The sequence below is a fragment of the Mastomys coucha genome, unplaced genomic scaffold (genome assembly GCF_008632895.1).
Source record: "Mastomys coucha isolate ucsf_1 unplaced genomic scaffold, UCSF_Mcou_1 pScaffold15, whole genome shotgun sequence".
Lineage (NCBI taxonomy): Eukaryota > Metazoa > Chordata > Mammalia > Rodentia > Muridae > Mastomys > Mastomys coucha.
In genome coordinates this window covers 3,513,921-3,535,247 of record NW_022196897.1, presented here as the reverse complement: position 1 = coordinate 3,535,247, position 21,327 = coordinate 3,513,921, and the positions used below count along the sequence as shown (strand labels likewise).

At 35.2% G+C, this 21,327-nt stretch overlaps 1 protein-coding gene across 1 annotated transcript in view; it reads right to left on the bottom strand.

Annotated features, from left to right (window-relative positions):
* Malrd1 (MAM and LDL receptor class A domain containing 1) overlaps window positions 1-21,327 on the bottom strand; it is a 694,431-nt gene that overhangs the window by 636,890 nt on the left and 36,214 nt on the right. Inside the window, exons 3-5 of the mRNA XM_031373295.1 lie at window positions 12,394-12,488; window positions 12,148-12,309; window positions 1,659-1,755 (exon numbers count right to left, since the gene is read on the bottom strand). Coding sequence (XP_031229155.1) covers window positions 1,659-1,755; window positions 12,148-12,309; window positions 12,394-12,488 — 354 coding nt within the window. The remainder of the gene's footprint in view (window positions 1-1,658; window positions 1,756-12,147; window positions 12,310-12,393; window positions 12,489-21,327) is intronic.

The following is a 21,327-nucleotide window of genomic DNA, read 5'->3' as shown; positions in this document are numbered from 1 at the left end:
GGAGGGGAAACTGGGAATGGAGAAATTTACATGCAAATAAAGAAAATATCTAAAAGAAAAAAAAAAGAAATGGAGACTAAGAAGGAAGATTTGAGCAGAAGAGCAATTGGTAGTGGTTAGCTGACCCTACAGTTGTAATAGACAGCATTCTTCTGGTCTAATCAATGCTATCCTCTTTTCCTGAAACATCTTTGAAATTGATAATCTGATAACTTACTTCTAAAGCTACTTAGAGTGAAATATATTCCCTTGAATTACCCATTTCGATGTATTCTAATGTGGTTTCTTGCATGATATACAGTGAGCATTGCCAATACAGATCTTTTGGTGTTTCAGTATTCAACAGAATGTTCCAGATCCCATGAATCCTACATATATGCAGCTATCATGGTTAACAGTGGTTAAACTTCACATGCAATACAAATTTTCATTAAAAAATCTTTGTTTTATCATAAGAAAACCAACATATCTCTTTGGATCCAGAATTATTAATTAACATAATTTTCAGATATTTGAACTGAGTTCACATATGGAACTCTTTTTTGACAAAATAAGGCCTACAGTTTGAATATGAGTTGAATACCCCAATGGTTTATCTTTTATTTATTTTTGGAGTTTGATCATCTGTTTGACAACATTAAGAGATGCTGGTGTCATTAAGTGATGGATCATAGTCAGGGCGTCTTTCAACCAAATGGTACATAACTGTACAAGAGATATAATGTAATTCTTGTTGGATCTCAGTTAGTTCTCATAAAAGGTTATTATAAAAGGTCAGAAAACTAGATTCCTACCTTCTTCCCATCATGTGCTCTTCTCCTCTTAAATATTATTTTCTATGATGCCATCTACAGTAATGTATTTATATCATGAAGTTATCACCAGAGCTAACCATATACTATTGAGCATATACTAGCTCTAGAACTAGAAGCTAAATTAACTTATTTTCATTATATAGTACCTATGCTAAGGCATTTCAACATGATAACAGAAAACTGACTACTAAAATAGCAATTTTACTCTGGTATATTATGTTAAACTACAATGCAATAAAAAGGTAAAGTAAAATAATGTTTATATATATATGTATAAAATCCTTGCTATTTCATTAAGTTTTAATCCTAATAAAATTATAATTTTAATACTGAGCTTTCTATAGGAAAATATAAAAAGAGAATTGAATATTATTTGAGGAATACTATCAACAGGTCCTAGATTTGTCATACATATTTTATCAATGTAATTTGTTCCATCCCACATAGAAGATAGATTACAACTCTGATTTTTTTCAAGTTGGTGCCTTGCAGTTGATTATCAAACTTATTCTCTGATGATGTCATTTCAAGAGTATGGAAGCCAGTTTTCTACCAGCCATCAGGAAGGCATGGAGATCTCTAGTTTAGAATTAGCTAGCCAGTATAAAGATTACTGAGAGATTAAAAACCGACACAAAATCATCCTACTTAATCCTTTATTGCATCAGAGTTAGTAAAAGAGCCTATCTTCACTTCCAGGAAAAGCAAGACATTGTTAAACAGTATATTAAAGCAATGAAAAATATCCACTTTTAAAACATCATAGAAAAACAGAACAGATGAAAGTCATTGCAATACTTAAAATTTTAAAGAATAAATAAATATGAGAGAAAATGTTCTTACCATGTGCGGGCAAGCAACCTGAACTGAAAGATATGTCATCAATAGCTATGACTTCTTCCTGTCCATGAGTTGCAAGCATTTGAGCTTGGAAAATGACCTGCACAATAAAGGCAAGACAAATAAAAATCACAAAACAGGAGGCTTCACTGTCTCGTGATGCTGTAGAAGAAAGGATACAAATAATATACAAACTGGAAATACTCAGGTACCTTACAAATTCCAAGGAAAGGGATCGAAGCAAATATTTTCAAGAACAAAACAGCATAGCCATCATTGTACTACAGATATCTGGTATAGATTAGGGGCCATGTCTATGAACTCAGGCAGCAGTTCTACTAAAACCACCTTACATTTTGAATTCCAGTAGATGACATTTATGTCTTCACACATTTATCAAGCTTTTGAGGCTAGGTTCCATCTTGACCTTTGAATCTTGGCAATTTGTTCCCTTTTTACTTCTAATTCTTCACATTTCATTCACAGTCTTGCCTGAATTGTCTTTGTGTTATCTTTTATATTGCTAGCCATTAATTGAACAATGAGTGAGTTTTATGTTATAATGAGTGAGTTTTATGTTATTATGTTATAATAGACATCCTAAGTCTACATAGCAGAAAATATCCTGCTATGATGAATCCATAGAGAGGTTCCACTCCATTATCTAACTACCTAAATCAATAAACATTGATGGGAGTTTTATATCAACCTCAGCAAGGAATGCCAATGACACCTGTGGCTTCATTCAGATGTGTATTAAACATGTGTAGATTGTTAAGTCTTGTTTCTCATATAACTATCACTTCCAAAAATCAACATTCCTTCTTTTTTTTAAGGTTTATTACATTATGATGAGAAGAGTTACATGCTTTCAATTTATCTGAATTTGTTAACATTTAAAAACATAATTTAAGTAAATAGAATTAAATTACATTCTTGTTTCCCTTCAATACCTATAATATCTTTTTTGTCATATTCTTTAATATTTATAAAATAGTATAGCAAAAAATGAGTATTATAAAAGTTGTTTGATATAAAACAACAATCAATTTAACAGTCTTATATAGATGCTTGTCTACAGAAATACTGAAAATACATACGTTTTTCTCAATATAAATTTTAAATAACTACAAACATTAACTCTGTATTTCAAAATAATACGTCATTACTAGTATTTTCTTAAATGAACACAAATAAAAAGTCTTTCTCTTTGTTTGTTTGTTTTGTATTTAGTAGAGCTTAAAATCTTGGCTTTTACTGTGGTACAAGCCCAAAATAAGAACACTTTTCAGACATTGGATTTCCTTGTAATAAGGCTGTATTTCAATGACCCTCACATAACCAAAGGATTTTACCTCCATTGTAGCTAAGCTGAGAGTGGACAGTTCTGCTGCACAAAGAAATGAATTGTAGGCACAATTTTTGGATATAGACTTCCTGCTATAGTCAAAGCTATTTGACTTGAGTGAGTGACTTTATTCTCAGCCTACGGAGAACAGGTTACATTCATTAAGAAATGATGTGTGTATTAAGATGGTCTATCCATAAAGTCATTCACCAACTGTTTCAATGAACAATGGTTCGGCTTGGAGGGTGGCACAGACATTAGGTGAGGGTAAGAATTTGGTTCATTGGCTGTGATAATTTGGAAAAGCATTCATCTCAGAGAAAGAGTAACTTATAAAGTCCTCTTCTTCAAAACTTGATACAAGAGTTACAAAGGTCAAGGAAAGCATTCAGTCTAACTCTTGTTCTCTTACAAGCCACCTCCCAAGTTAATTGTCTATTGGGTATATAAATACTTTTAAAATATATAAGCTGTTCTGAAAACTATAGTATAGTGTAAAAACATGAAAAAATACTACTAATAGAGAGGCTAAGATAGGAGAAGCAAGATTTCAAGACCATTATGTGGTACACAGCAAGGCACTGTCATGTACAAACAAGCTAAAAGTGTATATGGATTGTACAATATTGGACCTATTTCTCCAATTACCAAATTAGAGAGACCATTGGATGACAGTCAACAAATTTCTAATTCCTCATATTTTTGGATTTCAATTGATTAGGATATGTTGGTGATATTAATTTTCAATTAAGGTATTAAGAAAAAGTAATTGTTACTTCCTGTTGTTTTGTTGTAAGAGATGGAATTATGTTTGTGTGGGTTTGTTGAAAGATTACTTTCTTGCTTCTTCTAGGGTGTAGTTTTGCTCCTTATGTTGATGTTTTCCATCTATTATCCTTTGTATGGTTGGATTTGTGGAAAGATATTGTATAAATTTGGTTTTGTCATGGAATATCTCTTTTCTCCATCTATGGTAATTGAGAGTTTTGCTGGGTATAGTAGCCTGGGCTGGCATTTGTGTTCTTGTAGGGTCTGTATGACATCTGCCTAGGATCTTCTAGCTTTTATAGTCTTTGGTGAGAGCCTGGTGCAATTCTGATAGGCCTGCCTTTATATGTTACTTGACCTTTTTCCCTTACTGCTTTTAAAATTCTTTCTTTGTTTAGTGCGTTTGGTGTTTTGATTATTATGTGATGGGAGGAAATTCATTTCTGGTCTAGTCTATTTGGAATTCTGTAGGCTTCTTGTATGTTCATGGGCATCTCTTTCTTTAGGTTAGGGACATTTTCTTCTATAATTTTGTTGAAGATATTTACTGGCCCATTACCTTGGGAGTCTTCACTCTCTTCTATACCTATTATCCTTAACTTTGGTCTTCTCATTTTCTCCTGGATTTCCTGAATGTTCTGGGTTAGGAGCTTTTTGCTTTTTGCATTTTCTTTGACTATTGTGTCAATGTTTTCTATGGTGTCTTCTGTCCCTGAGATTCTCTCTTCAATCCCTTGTATTCTGTTGGTGATGCTTGCATCTATGACTCCTGATTTCTTTGCTAGGTTTTCTATCTCCAGGGTTGTCTCTCTTTCTGATTTCTTTATTGTTTCTATTTCCATTTTTAAATCCTGGATGGTTTTGTTCATTTCCTTAACCTGTTTGATTGTGTTTTCCTGTAGTTCTTTAAGGGATTTTTGTGTTTCCTCTTCAAGGGCTTCTAACTGTTTACCTGTGTTCTCCTGCATTTCTTTGAGGGTGCTATTTATGTCTTTCTTATCATCATCATGAGAAGAGATTTTCTTTCTGAATATTCCTTTTCCGGTGTGATGGTGTGTCCAGGACTTCCAATGGTGGGAGTATTGGGTTCTGATGATGCCAAGTAACCTTGGTTTGTGTTGCTTATATTCTTAAGCTTGCCCCACATCATCTGATTATCTCTAGTGCTACCTGCCCTTGCTAAATTTGTCTGGAGCCTGTCCTTTCTGTGATCCTGGTTGTGTCAGAACTCCTCAGAGTCAAGCGCTCTCTGTGATCCTGTGATCCTAGGTTAGTTAGAACACCTGGGAGTGGACCTTCCTCTGTGTGTTGTGGACTAGCTGCGGAGCTTGTGCTCAAGGTCTGCTCAGGGTACTGGTTCAGACAGACTGGAAGGAAACTGAGCCACTGGGCTAGAGGAGTTCCTGTGTCCCAGTTACTCCTGGTGTTGGGACAGATGTTGTGTCCTCCTCACCTCTGATCCTGGGCATGTTAGAGCTTCCAGGGAGTGGAGCTTCCTCTGGGTGTTGTGGCACTGACTGTGGAGCTTTTGCCCAGTCTTCTCCCAACATTCCTTCTTAAGTTAATTACTAGTATGGATCCACCAAAATAAATCTATTATGAGTTGCATTCACATTGATGCTATACAACATGATATACCAGTATGATTCCTTATAAGTAAAATATTGTCTGCCATTCTATTAAAAATATGTGCGTAAGAAAGTCATATTCTATCACTCAAAACAGAAAACCTGAAGGATTCATGGAAAGCAGAACAATATTGGAAAGATGCCTAAAACATTGTTAGAGATGATTTCTAAGGAAAAAAATATGCTCCTCATATGTGTATATAAAATAGTCCTTATAAAAATAACACATATGAGGGGCTGAAGCCATGGTTCAGTAGATAAAAGCAGTAGTTCCTCTTCTAGAGGATCTGTATTTGGTTCCCAGCACCCACATAGAAGTTCCCAAACATCTCTGTAACCCCAATTCCAGGGAACTGAACATCTTTTCTGCAGGTATTAGATATGTAGGCAATTCACAGACATTCATTCATGTAAAACATTCATACCCATAAAATTCAAAAGTCTAAAAATCAATAAATAACCCATATGATATATTTATAAAAGGGAAAGACTTGTACCCAAGCAATAAATGAGATACAGATCAGTGGGGGTTGGTAGTTGCCTGTGGCTCTGGTTACTCCACTAAAAGCTCATTGAGCATGATGCCATTTAATCTAGACTTAGGAGAGAGAGACACAGGAGGATTCAAAGTTCAAGATGATTCTCTGTTATGTAAAGAGTCAGAGGCCATTCTGAATTTCATGGGACCCAATATCAAATGAGAGACAGGGACAGGTTGGAAAATAACAATGACTACTTTTCCAAAACACCAGGGTTTGATTCCCAGAACCCTGATGGTAGCCCCATCTATCTGTAACTCCAGTTTCAGAGGATCCAACAACTTCTTTTGTCTTCCAGAGATATTAGGCAAGCACATGGTATATAGACATACATGCATGTACTCACTTATATGCATTAAATAAATAAAAACATAAATAAAATAAGCAAATAAACCAATAAGTAAAATGTTTAAGAAATAAAACTCATGGAGTATTAAATTAATATTAAATGTTATTAACTCCTCTTATTACAACAGATACTAAGTTATGACAGTTATTCTTTGGATCATGCTTGTGAATATGAACTTCCATATTTCTATGTGTTGTTCTTTTAATTTTCTGAGAACTTTTCCAGATGTCTGTGCTTCCTTAGCTCCTGGTGAGTTCAGCATATCCCCGCAGGAACCATACTTAAAATCAGAAGTAGTAATAAATGTTTGTTCCATCACCACCATCATTTCTGCTTCTCCCCAAAAGATCATCCATCATCAGAGTATCCAGCCTGAAGACATACATATTTTACTTCACAAATGTCTGCCACTCTCCTAGGCTCTCCTTCCATGCCTCTGCTGCCTGCCAGGCATTTCCTCTCAAAGGAGAAAAGTTACTTCTAATTCATAACACACCACACTCTCTCTCCAAATGAAGCTCTCACTTCACTCATTTGCTGACAATGAATCAGGCTGTGACTCTGCAATGCTCTAAACTCCAAAATGACCTTTAGAAATGCTTTCTCCTCAAGTCTCATGTCTAATCAGCCAGGACCTATTAAGTCTATTTTCCTTCTAGCCTTGTCTCCATTCCCATTTCCTTGTGCCTGATCTATTGAAGCTGCCTTTAAATTACCTTCCTGCCTTAATCCTCTCCTCATTAGAGTTTGCAATAGATATTATATGTTTATTTGGCTCAGCTAAATCACAGGCTAACTTGCTATGACTGAAGAAAAGTTATTGTGCAAATTATCTGCCATTGGAGCTCCCAAGCTCAGCCAAGGAAAACCTTTTTTCTTAAGAGAAGAACAGTTTCTCTAAGAAAACTTTACCAATGGGTCTGAGAGGATACAAAACACAAAGTCCATTAGACTTAACTGAATGGACCCATTAAATAGATTTAAACAAAAGATTCCCCCCCAGGGATGTTGGTAATTATCTAGAAAGAAAATCAAAATAAGTAAAACCCCAGGGTAATGAGAAAAAGCCAGTTCCTATAAAGGTCAGCGGCTGTGAGGTTTGTGGTAGTGCTATTTCTACAAAAAGTGATACATAATATTCCTGGTTTTATCCAAAATCTTCTTTCAAACATGTATGTTATTTATATGGTATTAGGGATTTTTTTTTTAAAGGAACAAAGTAGCCACAGAAAATGAAAGAAGGAAAATGGGAAAGAAAAGAAAAGAAAGGAAAGGGAAGGGAAGGGAAATAGAAATAAAAGAAGGGGAGAGAAAAAAGAAAAGAAAAGAAAAGAAAAGAAAAGAAAAGAAAAGAAAAGGAAAGGAAAAGAAAGGAAAGAAAAGAAAAGGAAAGAGGCCAGCAGGTTGTGAGAGGCAATAGAGTTAGGGGTTATGACATCTCAGGAGGCAGGAATACCCTACACTGATTCAATGATAAAATAAGACAAGTTTATTTGCCCCCGCCCAGACATTTTTAGGACAAATGACCTCTGAATAGAGATAAGAAGTCCCCTCCCAGGGCAGGAAGACATGATATCAGATCAATAAGAGACGAGACTTACAATAAGTGCCCGAGCAGAGATTTAACCATTACATAACCATCTAAGTAAATGACACAGGGAGAAATGATAGAAAGGCACATATTATCAGAGCTTCCTTGATTCATTTAGCATATTCACTTATTTACCAATCACTCTCCTTTCTTTTTCTTGTGATTTTAGACACTTTCTCCTTAGAGAGACAAGGCTGGACTTGAACTTAGATTCTCTTGACTAAGTTTTCCAAGTGCTGAAATTGTAAGCACATGTCAGCCTACCTAGTTATCATTTTCCCTTCTAGAAAATTAAAACACTACTAAATATAATTTCATGGATCTGCAATATTTTTAAATGATAGAAATTCACTAACAATGCAATAGCACTGTAATTTCATACAACACATCACATAGAATATTTGCTAAGTTCTATGCAGCAGATTTGACTACTTTTGGAGGTTATGATTTCTAGCTCACTCTTCTAAAACAGATTTGTAAGACACAGTATAGACAATTATTATCATTCAGTGACTAAGTGACTAACATCTGAAACCAAACTTCTGTAGATACTAACATGGCATGGTTAAGTGATAAGTTATTAAGCTCTATAAAGCTCAAAGCCTCAATGATAAAATAGGGACAAATCAATATTCCCCCTCAGTGTAGCCCTTGAGGGGCCAGTTAGATTGTGGCATGAAGTACTTAGCATAATCCCTTCACTTTAGTAAATGTTCAATAAATGTTAGTTGCTACCATGCTCCAAATGGAAATGCTGCCACCTTTGTTCATAATGCCAACTCCTTGTTTATGGACTAGTGCATCCTTGGAAATTTAACCACTTAAATTTTATTAAGGAAAAAACCTAGCATTTTTCAGATAAAAAAGATAAAGGGCCCTGGGTGACAACCAGCTTCAGGGGGTTTCCCCAGAACTCACATTAACCTGGGATATAGCTGTCACTGACTGAAATAACCTATCCGGCTATTTCTGAAGGAAGCATATGTGGATTTAAACTATCAGAAGTCAGCATGGAAGATTGCAAAGAATGAAATAATTCCTAAGGGCTTCCAAGTTGCTGAGGCAGCAGATATAATGTGGAGACACTGATTACAAAATTCTTAAAATAGTCTTCTCACAAAAGTTCTTTAGGAACAAGAAAGTGGCTGATGGTGGTCCCCATTATAAGCACAGCTCATCTCTGCAGCTCATCACAAAGCAATGAATGAACACTTGTTCACTTGCTGACAGGACAAAATTAAACCTATCTGTAGCCATAAAGCATGGGTCTAGCCTAAACATCCCAGGTGCCTTGTGCTCCAGTCCTCTTAACAAAGCTTTTCAATGTTACACGCACTATTTTCCCATCAGCAATAAAGTCTTTAGAGAAACACATTACTATACTGAGAAAGCACCTATGTTAATTGAAGTTCCTGCTGCATTTAAAGAACTCCTGTGAATAACCTCAGTGTCTAAGCCATAGCTGAATTGTCCTAAAGATAAAATAGTCTGAGATCTTAAGTTTAATTTTTCTGATATACACTTTGACCAACATAGGCTATAATGTTTAGAAATGGGCACCTGAAGTAAGCAAGGAATTAATTGTAAAAGGTTTGACTGAAAAGGTCCACCAAGTATTACCTTTGTCCATCATCCAAATCTGTCAGCCTACTATAAAAACCTTGACCTAAAGATATGGACAATTATATACTAAAACTGTATTAACTTGACAAAGATCATTTAAAACTTTCTCAGTACTCAGTGTTTCAAGGTTTAGAAAAATGAGTAAGTAATGATTTTAAAATGCACTGAAATAAGATCTTATCAGTCTTTAGAACTGACACAAGAGAAAAGGTAATGGGGAAAATCTCATCCAGTTGAGGTCGGTCATTTTTAACAAAGTCAATCTTGGATTTATGATGCTGCTTAGGTAGATAAGAAGGCTGAAAAGTGCATAAGAAATATACTAGAATCTTCTCTAACATTGAATCACAGCTCAGTAGACATAGCAAACACTCATCTCCAGGGGAACTCACAGCAGAGCACACCCTGCTAAAAACACAGTAGTACCAAATATCTGCTCCCCACCGAAACCAAACATCCCTTACAATGGTACTTAAAACCTACCATGGTAGTACCAAATATCTGCTCTCCACCAATACCAAACATCCCTTACAATGGTACTTAAAACCTATCATGGTAGTACCAAATATCTGCTCTCCACCAGTACCAAGCATCCCTTACAATGGTACTTAAAACCTACCATGGTAGTACCAAATATCTGCTCCCCACCGAAACCAAACATCCCTTACAATGGTACTTAAAACCTTTCATGCACCATACATAGTACACCATATAAGTAATATTTAAATAATCAAAGCAATCGGCATAAAAACTGTCATAATCTAAGATGTCTCCCACATAAAAAAAAAACAGAAATCTTTGATTTCAGTAGATTGCAAATTCTCAAACTTTAAAACTATGCCCAACCATAGAACTATTACATCTATATAACATTTATCCAGACACTAAATTATTTTTTGATTTATTCTATGGACAGTCTTTTAGCTTAATAATAACAGAAAATTTCAAGTACAGTGATTTCATGACATCAACTAAGAAAATATTTCATACATATAATTTCATTCAACATTTTTAACAAGCATAGGTACCTTTCATTTCTCCATAGTCACTCAAAATTAGCTGAAGGTTAAATTGAAGCTAGTTCATTCCATAGACTTAAACAAACGGATATATAGCACCAAATCAGATATTTTTAATATAAAATTTAATTTTAGATGGTACTTATAGATAAGAAATTAGGGGCAGTTTACATCTCTCAACCTTCATCAGAGAAGCTTCTATTTACAATAGATTGTCATTAACACAGAAACTCATAAATAGTAAATGTGCAGAGAATAAGGACATGTGGAGTTTTCTGTTCTAAATGGGACATTGAATGTTGTATCTACTTCTCCCAACACTATAGGATCATCATGGAAGAGTGGGTAAGAGGATTTTAAGAATCAGAAATAGTGGATAATTTTAGCAAAAATATTTGTTGGTCAAGCCCATTTCACAGATCAACTCAGAGAATCAGTTACTACATGTCCAATATCTACACAAGATCAAGCCAGCAAAATGCCAACATGAATGGAGAGGGGCTCATGAAATACCACCCCTACCTGGGAGGCTATTGGCAATGCAGGGATGCTAGGGAAAGAAGAGTCATTTTTTTCCTCAGGGAGCCAGCCCCTGGGATGCTACCCATGTTCCAACAGATGGGTCCTACATACATGGACATACAGGCAGTATTAGTGATCTCAATGTTCTGTTCTGTTTTGTTTTTGAACACATGTAGTTGAGAGGAAAATTGTGGAAAGGGGAATGGAGAAATTTGGAGGGAGGAAACATTTCACCAAAAATCTCTATATGCATGTGTGAAATTATCAAGCAATAAAAAAGTAAAAATAAAAATAAAATAATTAATTGCTATATTATTCTAACAATAGATCATAAAGAAAATGTACATGGGCTAAATTGGTCCATACGGTAGGCTTAGAAAGTAATTTCTTAAAGAATAATATGCTTTAAAATCCTTCTCATCTTTAACTTGAAAAATTTCCTTAGCCATCCCAAATGTTAAAATATGCAATACTTTCTCAGAAAGTCTTATAATAACCATTATATTATAATTTCTGTCATGTATAAATTTTATTGGTTTGCATAAATAAGATTGTCTTTTATAGGCTTGCATTGGATTTAATTCATAAAATTATTTAGGAAAATAAATGCTGTGCTAAAATGAGCTTAACCACGAGATGAATATGAAAATTATTCTACTTCAACAGCATTTGGAATTAGTATGTAAATTAAAATCTCTTTGTTCATTATTCAAAATTATACTCTTCTTTCAAATGCATGAGAAAGTTAGAGAGAAAAATGATTTTGGGGGGAAGAAGTATAAAGAAAACACAGTAAAAGTAAAAAAGATGAAACAAAGGGTTTAAGAAATTGAGGAGATAATTTCACAGGATTTTATAAGATTATTGTTAACCTATATTGCTGTATCCTAAAATATATTCATTTATTTCATAATATAAAGTCAAAACTTTGCAATGAAAATGCCTTTTATGTGACCAGCCATCCTAATTTTACTAAGGCTTAAGAACAAGGGAAATTCTAGTTCCCAGCAGATGAACTGGCCATGTGACTTTTTAATTAGCCTGTTCTGAAATCTGGGTTCTTATGGGTTTTCCTCTAATGACATAGTTGGAAAGAGAAGCATACCTGGAACTGCTGTGAGCTCTGGACCGTGATGACATTTCTCTCCCACCGACTCTGGAGTATCTCTCTTTTCTGCCATAAATGCTGAATAGGATCTCCACAGATTGTTTGAAGGCCTGCGATCAATTTACCATTCTGGTGACTAGAGAAGTTATAAAAGGTAATCTGTAAAAAAATAATTGGTACCCAAATAATTGGAATAAGGGAATTGCCAAATGTGTCAAAAACATGCATTGTGTATTCAAGTACCTGACAAACTTGCTGATCATTAGTTGGAAGAAAAATTCTGCTTCTTAAGTTTGAAGAGATCAAATCCACTCTGGAGACCAGTGTGAGAAAATAGGCTGTGATGAACAAGAATTATCAAATTAGACTCAAGCTGATCACTGGTACCTTATTTTAAGCACCAAAGGTGATTATGGCTGTGTTAAAAAGATTAAAAATTAAAATCCCCATTGGTGAATTGACTAATTTTTTTTTACATTTTATCAGATCAATTTAAAGAGCTAATAATGATTATACACTGTATATTATTAATATGGACAATAGTCCAAAATATAATGAGAACACATTTGACATAGGAAGTGATAACTACATAAAAGTTACAAAATTCCAAGACCGCCTATTAAAATGAGCACCTCAGCCAGAAATCCAATGAGAACATTATTTTCTATATCTTTGTCATAAAAGGCTTGGATGATATCATGGATCTGTGTTGTTCCTTGCTTTTTTCAGAAACACAAGAACAACACAGATCCATGATATTTTCTTGAAGGTTGTGGTATTAACATATATACCACTGTTTGGAAGCTTCTAAAAAGAATACATACTACTTGAGGCTGACAGAGTTCCTGATATACTTTACCAGAGCTATCATGGCTGACACTGAAGCTCCTGTTTTCTGATACTCTGTTTTGTACACTGCTGCTTGTCAAATGAGTGAGAGAGAACAGTGGCAACAGTGATTATGATAACCTATCTATCCAAGCCACTCAGTGGTATTTCAAAGACAGACTGGAAGTCAAATCTAATTGTCACATCATTGCATCAATCAATATTAATATTATGAAGCCTATCAACCTCATCTTTTCTGGTATTTGGATAGAACAATTGGGCATCCATTTGCTTTCACTTAGAGTAATAAACAGATGTTTAGAACGTTACTAATTTATAAGCATAAGAAATGTGAATATAATATTGGTTTTAAACAAATTATTAATTCTACAAATGCAATCCAGTAATACACACACACGCACACACACACAGACACACAAACACATACAATGACCACCATTACCACCACCACAACAACAAATTAGCAGGAATCAACACATAGTGCTCATTGATAACTCTCAATATCAATGGTCTCAATTTCTGAATAAAAACACCCAGACTAAAGGAGTGGATACAAAAATAGAATGTGTTCTTCTCTCCATCCAAGAAGTACCTTAACCTCAAGGGTAGACATTACCTCATGGTAAAGCATTGGAAAAAATATTACAAGCAAATGGACTTAAGAAGAATGCTGGTGTAGATATAATATCTTACAAAATAGACTTCAAGCCAAAACTAATCAGACAAAATAGGAAAAGACATGGCATAGTCATCAAATGAAAACTCCACCAAGATGACATTGAAATTTTAACAGCAATTCACCAAACACAAGAATAGTCACATACTGACCCTCACAAATTGATAGTAAGAGACTTCAATACCTGACTAACCAGCTGGCAGGCTGTCCAGACAAAAATAAATAACAGAACACCCCTGCCCCGCTAACTGAAGTGATAGCCCAAGAGGACCAAACAGATATCTATATAATATCTTACTCAAACACAAAAGACTATACCTTCATTTTAACACTAAAAGGAACTTTTTTTAAAATTGACCGTATACTTGGACATAAAGCAGTTCTCAACAGATATAAAAAATGAAATAATACCATGCATTTTCTCTAACTATCAAAGATAGATACTACAGGATATCAACAACAGAAAACTTACAAACTCATGGAAACTGAACAGCTTATTACTGAATGAAAATGAGTGAACACAGAAATTAAGAAAAAAATTAAAGATTTTATAGAATTGAATAAAAATAAATACACAATATACCAAAACTTATGGAGCAGAGTAAAGGCAGATATGAGAATCCTAAGTTCCAAGCAGCACTGACTGCCTACATAAAACAATCAATCAAACAAACAAACAAACAAACAAACAAAACAACTAAAAAAGAAGCAGAGAAACAGTTCACCTAAAATCTCTAGAGAACCAAAAAAAAAGAAAAAAAAAACCACACCGAAAAGACATAGCTGACAGGAAATAATCAAATTCAGTGCTGAAATTACAAAATACAAGCAAACAACAACAATGATAAAAAAAATACGAAAAATAAATCAATAAAACAGAGTTGGTTCCATGAAGGATGACCATCTTCAACATTTCCTCATGTGTACTAGCTTAGCTTTGAGCTCTCCATTGTACCAACAGGCTCTGCTAAGAGGGAAATGACATACTGTATTACTTCAAAAGAGAAAGCAACTATGTTCAAACAGAAAAATAAGAGTTTCACCTAAAACTGAGAGAGTGAAGAAGAGGAGTAATGGAAGGAGTCTAGACTAGTATTTTATGGAAAATGGTTTTGGAAGAAGACAAACATGGTGACTGTGAGGATGCCTTTACATCTACAAGTTATCCAAATAAAGTTCTATAACTTTTCTGGGGCAGATAGTGGACAAGAGTTGGTTCCTTGACAAAACCAATAGGATTGACAAGCCCTCAGCTAAATTAACTAAAAGGCTAAGAGAAGATCCAAATTAACAAAATTAGAGATGAAAGCGGGAATTTAATAATAGACACCAAGAAAATCCGGAGAATCTAAGGATATACTTTAATAATCTGTACTCCACAAAATTGGAATAGCTTTAAAGGGGATAATTTTTTTCAATATATACTACCTTCCAAAATTAAAATAAGATCAGATAAGGAATTTATACAGACAAACCACTACTAGCAAAAAAAGAAAGCAGTCATTAAAGTCTACTAAACAAATCAAGCACACAACCTGATGATTATAGTACAGAAGTATACCAGACTTTCAAAGAAGAGTTAATTCTCACACTCCTCAAATTATATTTTACAAAACTGAGAGGAAAATAATGTGTCTCATTTGTTTTATGGGTACCATTACTCTGATACCCAGACTAATAAAGATCAAACCAAAACAGAATAGATACCAATTTCCCATATGAACACAGATGCAAAAATTCTCAGTAAAACACTTGCAGATGGAATCCAATAATACATTAAAAATATCATTCTTCATTATCAAATAGGCTTCATCCCATAAATGCAGGAATGGATCAAGATATGTAAATTGTTAAACACAATCCACTACACAAACAGATTGAAAGACAAAAACCACATGATCATCTTATTAGATGCATAAAATGCCTTTGAGACATAATACTGAAAAACTTTGATGCCATAATTGGAACAAAGATGTAACCTAAAGATAGCAGTGCTTTTAGTAGATTCTGAAACTTCTAATGACAGCTCTTTTTGGAGTGAATATGGAGTAAGGGGCATACTCATCCATTGCTGGTGGAGCTGCAAACTTGTACAGCCTCTATGAACAGTGTGATCCTCGGAAAAACCAGAATGGATCTACCTCAAAATCCATCTTTTTTACTCTCTGAAATATACTGAAAGGATGACACTCATTCAAACATATTTATTACCATTCTATTCATAATAGCCAAAAAGGCAAACAACCTAGCTGTCCTTCCAAAGAAGGATGAACAAAAAGAAAATGTATTGCATCTACACAATGAAATATTACTCAGCCATTAAAAGAAATGAAGCCATGAAATTCGCAGGTAAACTTATGGAACTTGAAAAAATCATTCTGAGTGTGGTAACCCAGACCCAGAAAGACAAATACGGTGTGTATTTACTTATATCTGGCTATTAGTTGAAAAACCAATGATAACCTAGCTAGTATAATCAATAGAACCATAAAGGTTATTTATAGAGTAAAAGGCTAGGTAAGCAAATAGATCTTCCTAGAAAAGGGAATATGAAAATTATGGCTGGATGGAGAATAAGAAAAACCTGGAACAGGATAATTAAGTGGGGAAGGAATACAGGAAGACACAGCTAAAATCAAGAAACATTTGAGGGTCATATGAAAACTTACTACAGTTGAAGTTTCCTAAAATATATACAAATATAAGGCATTCTAAATGAAATGGTCAAATAATGAAAGAGACAGATCTTCAACTGGACATCTCTTGGCACTAAATGATCCTTCCAGTACTATATATATATATATTACTTAATTGAGTTGTTAGCCAAGGAGTTCCATGGGAACTCCCAAACAACCCAGGAAGTTGCAAATACTGTATGTTTCTCTCCACAAACTGATGGGAGGACCCTATTCTTAAGATAACACCTGAACTACTAATTGAAAAGTACTGCATGGAGATATCAAGCTGGTGCCTATGAAGAACCTTTGCCCCTGTGTTCCAGAATCTTTCCTGTAAGAAGGTACCCTGCATGCTATCAAAAGTGAAATATATATACCAACACTGATACAGACTCTTCAAACTTCAGTGGTGTCCTGCTTGCAAGATATGCTACCACAGTGGTGGCATAAAGCTTGTGGGAGTAACCAACCTATATCTGATTTGACTTAAGGCCCACTCCATAAGATGGAACCTACAATTAACCTTACTTAGTGACAAGAAACAAAGACTATATAATTGAAGGACCAAGGGTAAAACCAAATACTACTAAAAGAACACAGCAATAAGATGATTCTTAGTGACATCTTGTTATACTCATAAATCAATGTTATAGCCATAGTTCAGTCACCATCAGAGGAGCTTTTTTCTGCACCAGATGGGAATAAATATAAACTCACAGCCAGCCATTATGCAGAGAGTGAGTGACCTTTAAACACTCAACCCTTAATGGAATGTCTCCATCAAATCCCTTCCCTCAGGTCTCAAAGAACTCAGCAATAAAGAATGTGAAAAAAACAAACAAACAAACAAACAAACAAACAAAAAACCTGGTAAAAGCCAAAGGGAAGTGAGGACACCAAAACAAACAGACAGACAAACATGAAAATCCTCTAAATCAATGAGCAACTCTCATAACTCAAAGAAGCTGAAGCAACAAGCATAGGGTCTGTGCAGGTCTACACCTAATGAAGTCCTAGAACTGAAAGGGGAAGCTCTCTGCATTTGGTAACCACTTGCAAATGAAAATTTGGTTTTCCTCAAGAGTGTCTCACTGGGGAAACAAATGACTTTTAAGGGTACACCACATGTCCAGCAGTAGATAGTTATTAGAAAAAGAATCCAAGGGTTTCATTGGAGATTCCTTGTCTCATACTATTGGAGTTTTTTTTTAATCTTTTAAACTGTTTTCATTTGAATTATATATCTTGCCTTTATGGGATTCCTAAGTGGGCAAATGACTGTGCGTCTGCATCTGTCTCTTTCTTTAGTCTTTGGGAGGCACCCCTTTCCTTCTGTGTGTTTAGCTTGTCATGTGTTCAGATGGTAGTTTGGGGCTTATCTTGTTGTATTTTATCAGTGTATCTTGGCCTCCTTCTTTTTAAAGAAGAAACAGCAAATGGGTATATCCAGGTAGAAGGAGAGTTGGGGTAGAACTGATAGAAGTAGAGGGAGGGGAAACTGTAATCAATTGGGATATATTATACGAGAAAAAAAATCTATTTTTAATAAAAGAAAAAAATAAGCCGTGGCAGAAAATGGGAAATATCGTTCAGCTGTTGAGAAAACTGCTTAATCATTTTTGCTTTAAAATTTAAATTTATGTATTTTATTTTGTATGTATGAGTGGTTTGCTCATTTATTTTATTTTATGTGTATAAGTGCTTTGCCTGTATGTATACATGTATGTATGTATAGAGTAGGCTTGCCTGGTGCCCACAGAGGTCAGGTGGGTGTCAGATCCCTTGAAGTTAGGGATAGATTGTTTCTGTGAGTTCTTTTTATTTTTTTTTAAACATATATATATATATTATTAGATATTTTCTTTATTTACATGTCATATGGTATCTCCTTTCCCAGTTTCTCCTCCAAAAAAAAGAAAAAATAAAATAAAAATAAAAAGACAAAAACAAAATCAAAACAAAACCCCTTTCCCTTCCCCCTCCCCCTGCTCACCAACCCACCCTCTCCCACTTCCTGGCCCTGGCATTCCCCTACACTGGAGCACAGCCCCTTAGGATGAACAACAAAATGAACTAACTAGTACCCTCAGAGCTCCCAGGGACTAAACCACCAACCAAAGAGTATACATGGTGGGACCTAATGGCTCCAGAAGGATATGTAGCAGAGGATGAGAAAGTTGGTCATCAATGGGAGGAGAGGCCCTTGGCCCTGTGAAGGTTCTGTGAGTTCTTATGAGAGATGCGCATGTTGATTTAGAGGATCTTCTTTTCTCAGTGTCTTCTATTCCATTTTGCTCTTAAACTACTTCCACATCCTTGACTCAGCTTTCCCTGAGCCTGAGGGCATGGATGTGAGTGCTGGGAACAGAATCCCTAAGCGTCCTCCTTTCTAAGTCTTGTTTCTGCTTCCTGGCTTGTGAAGGAAGTCACTTCGACTTAAACATAGGAATCTTAAAAATGAAGTTAAGATCTACATTTAAGAGCAACCCTACTATGCTAGTTTTCTGGGCTTGCTATGACCTCACTCAGTATAATATTTCCCAGGTCCATCCACATTCCTTCAAACTTCATTATTTCATTTATATAATGCTGAATAAGATTGCATTGTGTAAATCTATCACATTTTGCTCACCCATTAATCAGATGATGGATGAGATAAAGAAATCAAAGCAGGACCTAGAACAAAGTGTATGAAATTGTTAGCCATTTAGATGAAAAATTAAAGTACATATAGAAAAAAAAACAAGAAGGAAATTGAGACTCTGGAAAAAAAGGCCCAAATAAAAGTGTTGGACATTTGAGTTCATCAATCAGATAAAAAGCACCATGGAAAATATAATTGACCAACAAGACAAGTAGAAAAATGAGTTTGACAATAATACACCTGTACTTAAAAAGTAAAAATAAACTCTTAAGCCTGACCAAATGATCACCATGTAAAAATACCTCTGAGAGCAAACCTAAGAGCCCACAAAGTAGAGGAAGCGTAAATAAAAGTTATAGGCATGGACTATGTATTCAATGAACTTATAGTAGATCTCTGAAACCTAGAAGAAGAAATGCATATCCAAATATAAAAGACATTTAGACTCCACAGAGACAGGACTGGAGAAGAAGAACCTCTCCTTGATATACTACTATAGTCAGGATAGCAAGAAATATAGAATCAGAACCCAGTTGGCCAGGTAAGCATGTAAAAATGCATTTCATGTTTGGAAAGTAAATCACCATCAACAAAGGTTGTTATATTCAGTAAAATTATCTTCTAAAATTTTTAACCCATAAATAAGCCATCTCCAATTGTTAACCACTTGAAAATGATAGTTTAGTTTATTCCAGAGGAGTCCTTTTGGGAAACAAACCATTCTTAAGGGTAGGCCACATGAGCAGTGTACATGACAACAGCCTCAACGACATCTTTGAAGGTTCTTTGTCTCATTATACTGTACAAGGGATTTATTTATATTATTTAATCTTACAGGTCATTTGTATATATTAATTGCTTACAGTTCTGCATCTTTAAGAGACTCCTATGTGAATGAGTGGGTTCTGTGTATTACTTGCTTATAGTTCTACATCTTTATGAGATTCCTATGTGAATGAGTGGGTTCTGTGTTTATATCTGTTCCTTGTGCCATTTCTTGGGCTCTTTGCCTTTTGTTTGTTTGTTGGTTTGGTTTGTCCAATTCTGATATTTACTTCTTTTATCTTACTTTATTTTATTTTATATTTATCTCTTAGAAACATGCTTATTTTCTGATGAGAGACAGAAGGAGGAATGGATCCAGATGGGAGGAGAGATGGGAAGAAACTGGGATGAGAAGAGGGAGGGGACACTGAAATCAGGATATATTATATGGGAAAAAAATCTATTTTCAGTAATTTTTTTTTAAAAAGATGGAATCAAATTGCAAAAGTAGCTTCCTTGCCCTTTATAATCAGCAGGACCACATATCATGGACTTCCATATAGTTTCTGGTGGCAGCATAGGTCACAGGTATCAGTGCTTGCTACAGACGTCAGCATGGTCTTAAGTGAAAGAACAGACTATGAACATCAACACAACATTTTGCCACAGCAATGGCCACAGACACTATTATAGCCTTGGCCACAGCACAGGCCAATGACATTTACATGGCCTTAGGTGGCACCTCAGGCTACTCAATCAAGCTAGCCCCTGGTAGCAACATGACCCATGGACATAGCATCAGGCATCAGTATATACCATGGACATCCTCATGGCCTTAGGCATAAAACAGGGCACAGTCTTCAACATGCTTCCCAGCTACTGTATGACCATGAACACCCACATGAACCTTGGACTTCAACACAGCCTGGGAAGTGGACTGAATATCCCATAGTAGCCTCCTTGGACAGCATGGACCAAAGAGATATTTCAAAGAGGCCCAACACAGAAACTGTTATTCCTCAGAACCAGGGAGATCCTGCAGCTAGGAAGTGTTTTCAGTGGGTGACTCTGTACGAGCTCCAGGCTGCTGCACACCAAACTGTTGGCCACACTCACAAGGACATACCTCCACCATCCCCCACAATCCACTGCAGCCTTTTCTGATACCTGTCACCCATAACCACTGTCACACATCTGTATTTCTGCCTCTCTCCACAGGCACTCACCATTCCACACTCCATCTAATAGACTCTTCTTTCAACTTTTGAGAACTGTTTAGTTTTATAACTCATATTAAATGGTTCTGTATGCATACAGTTTTGCAAGCTACTTTTTTTTTATATATAACACTCATTTTATTGTTATATTTTATAAATTTTTAAGAATATGACAAAAAAATTATTGTAGGTATGGAAGGGGTTCGCTGGGAGGGTTTGGGGTACAAAAGGGAAACAACAATGTGATTTAATTCTATACACTTAAAATATTTTTTTAATGTTAGCAAATTCAGATAAATTGATATCATGTATCCTTTCTCATCACAATACAATAAAACTTAAATCAAT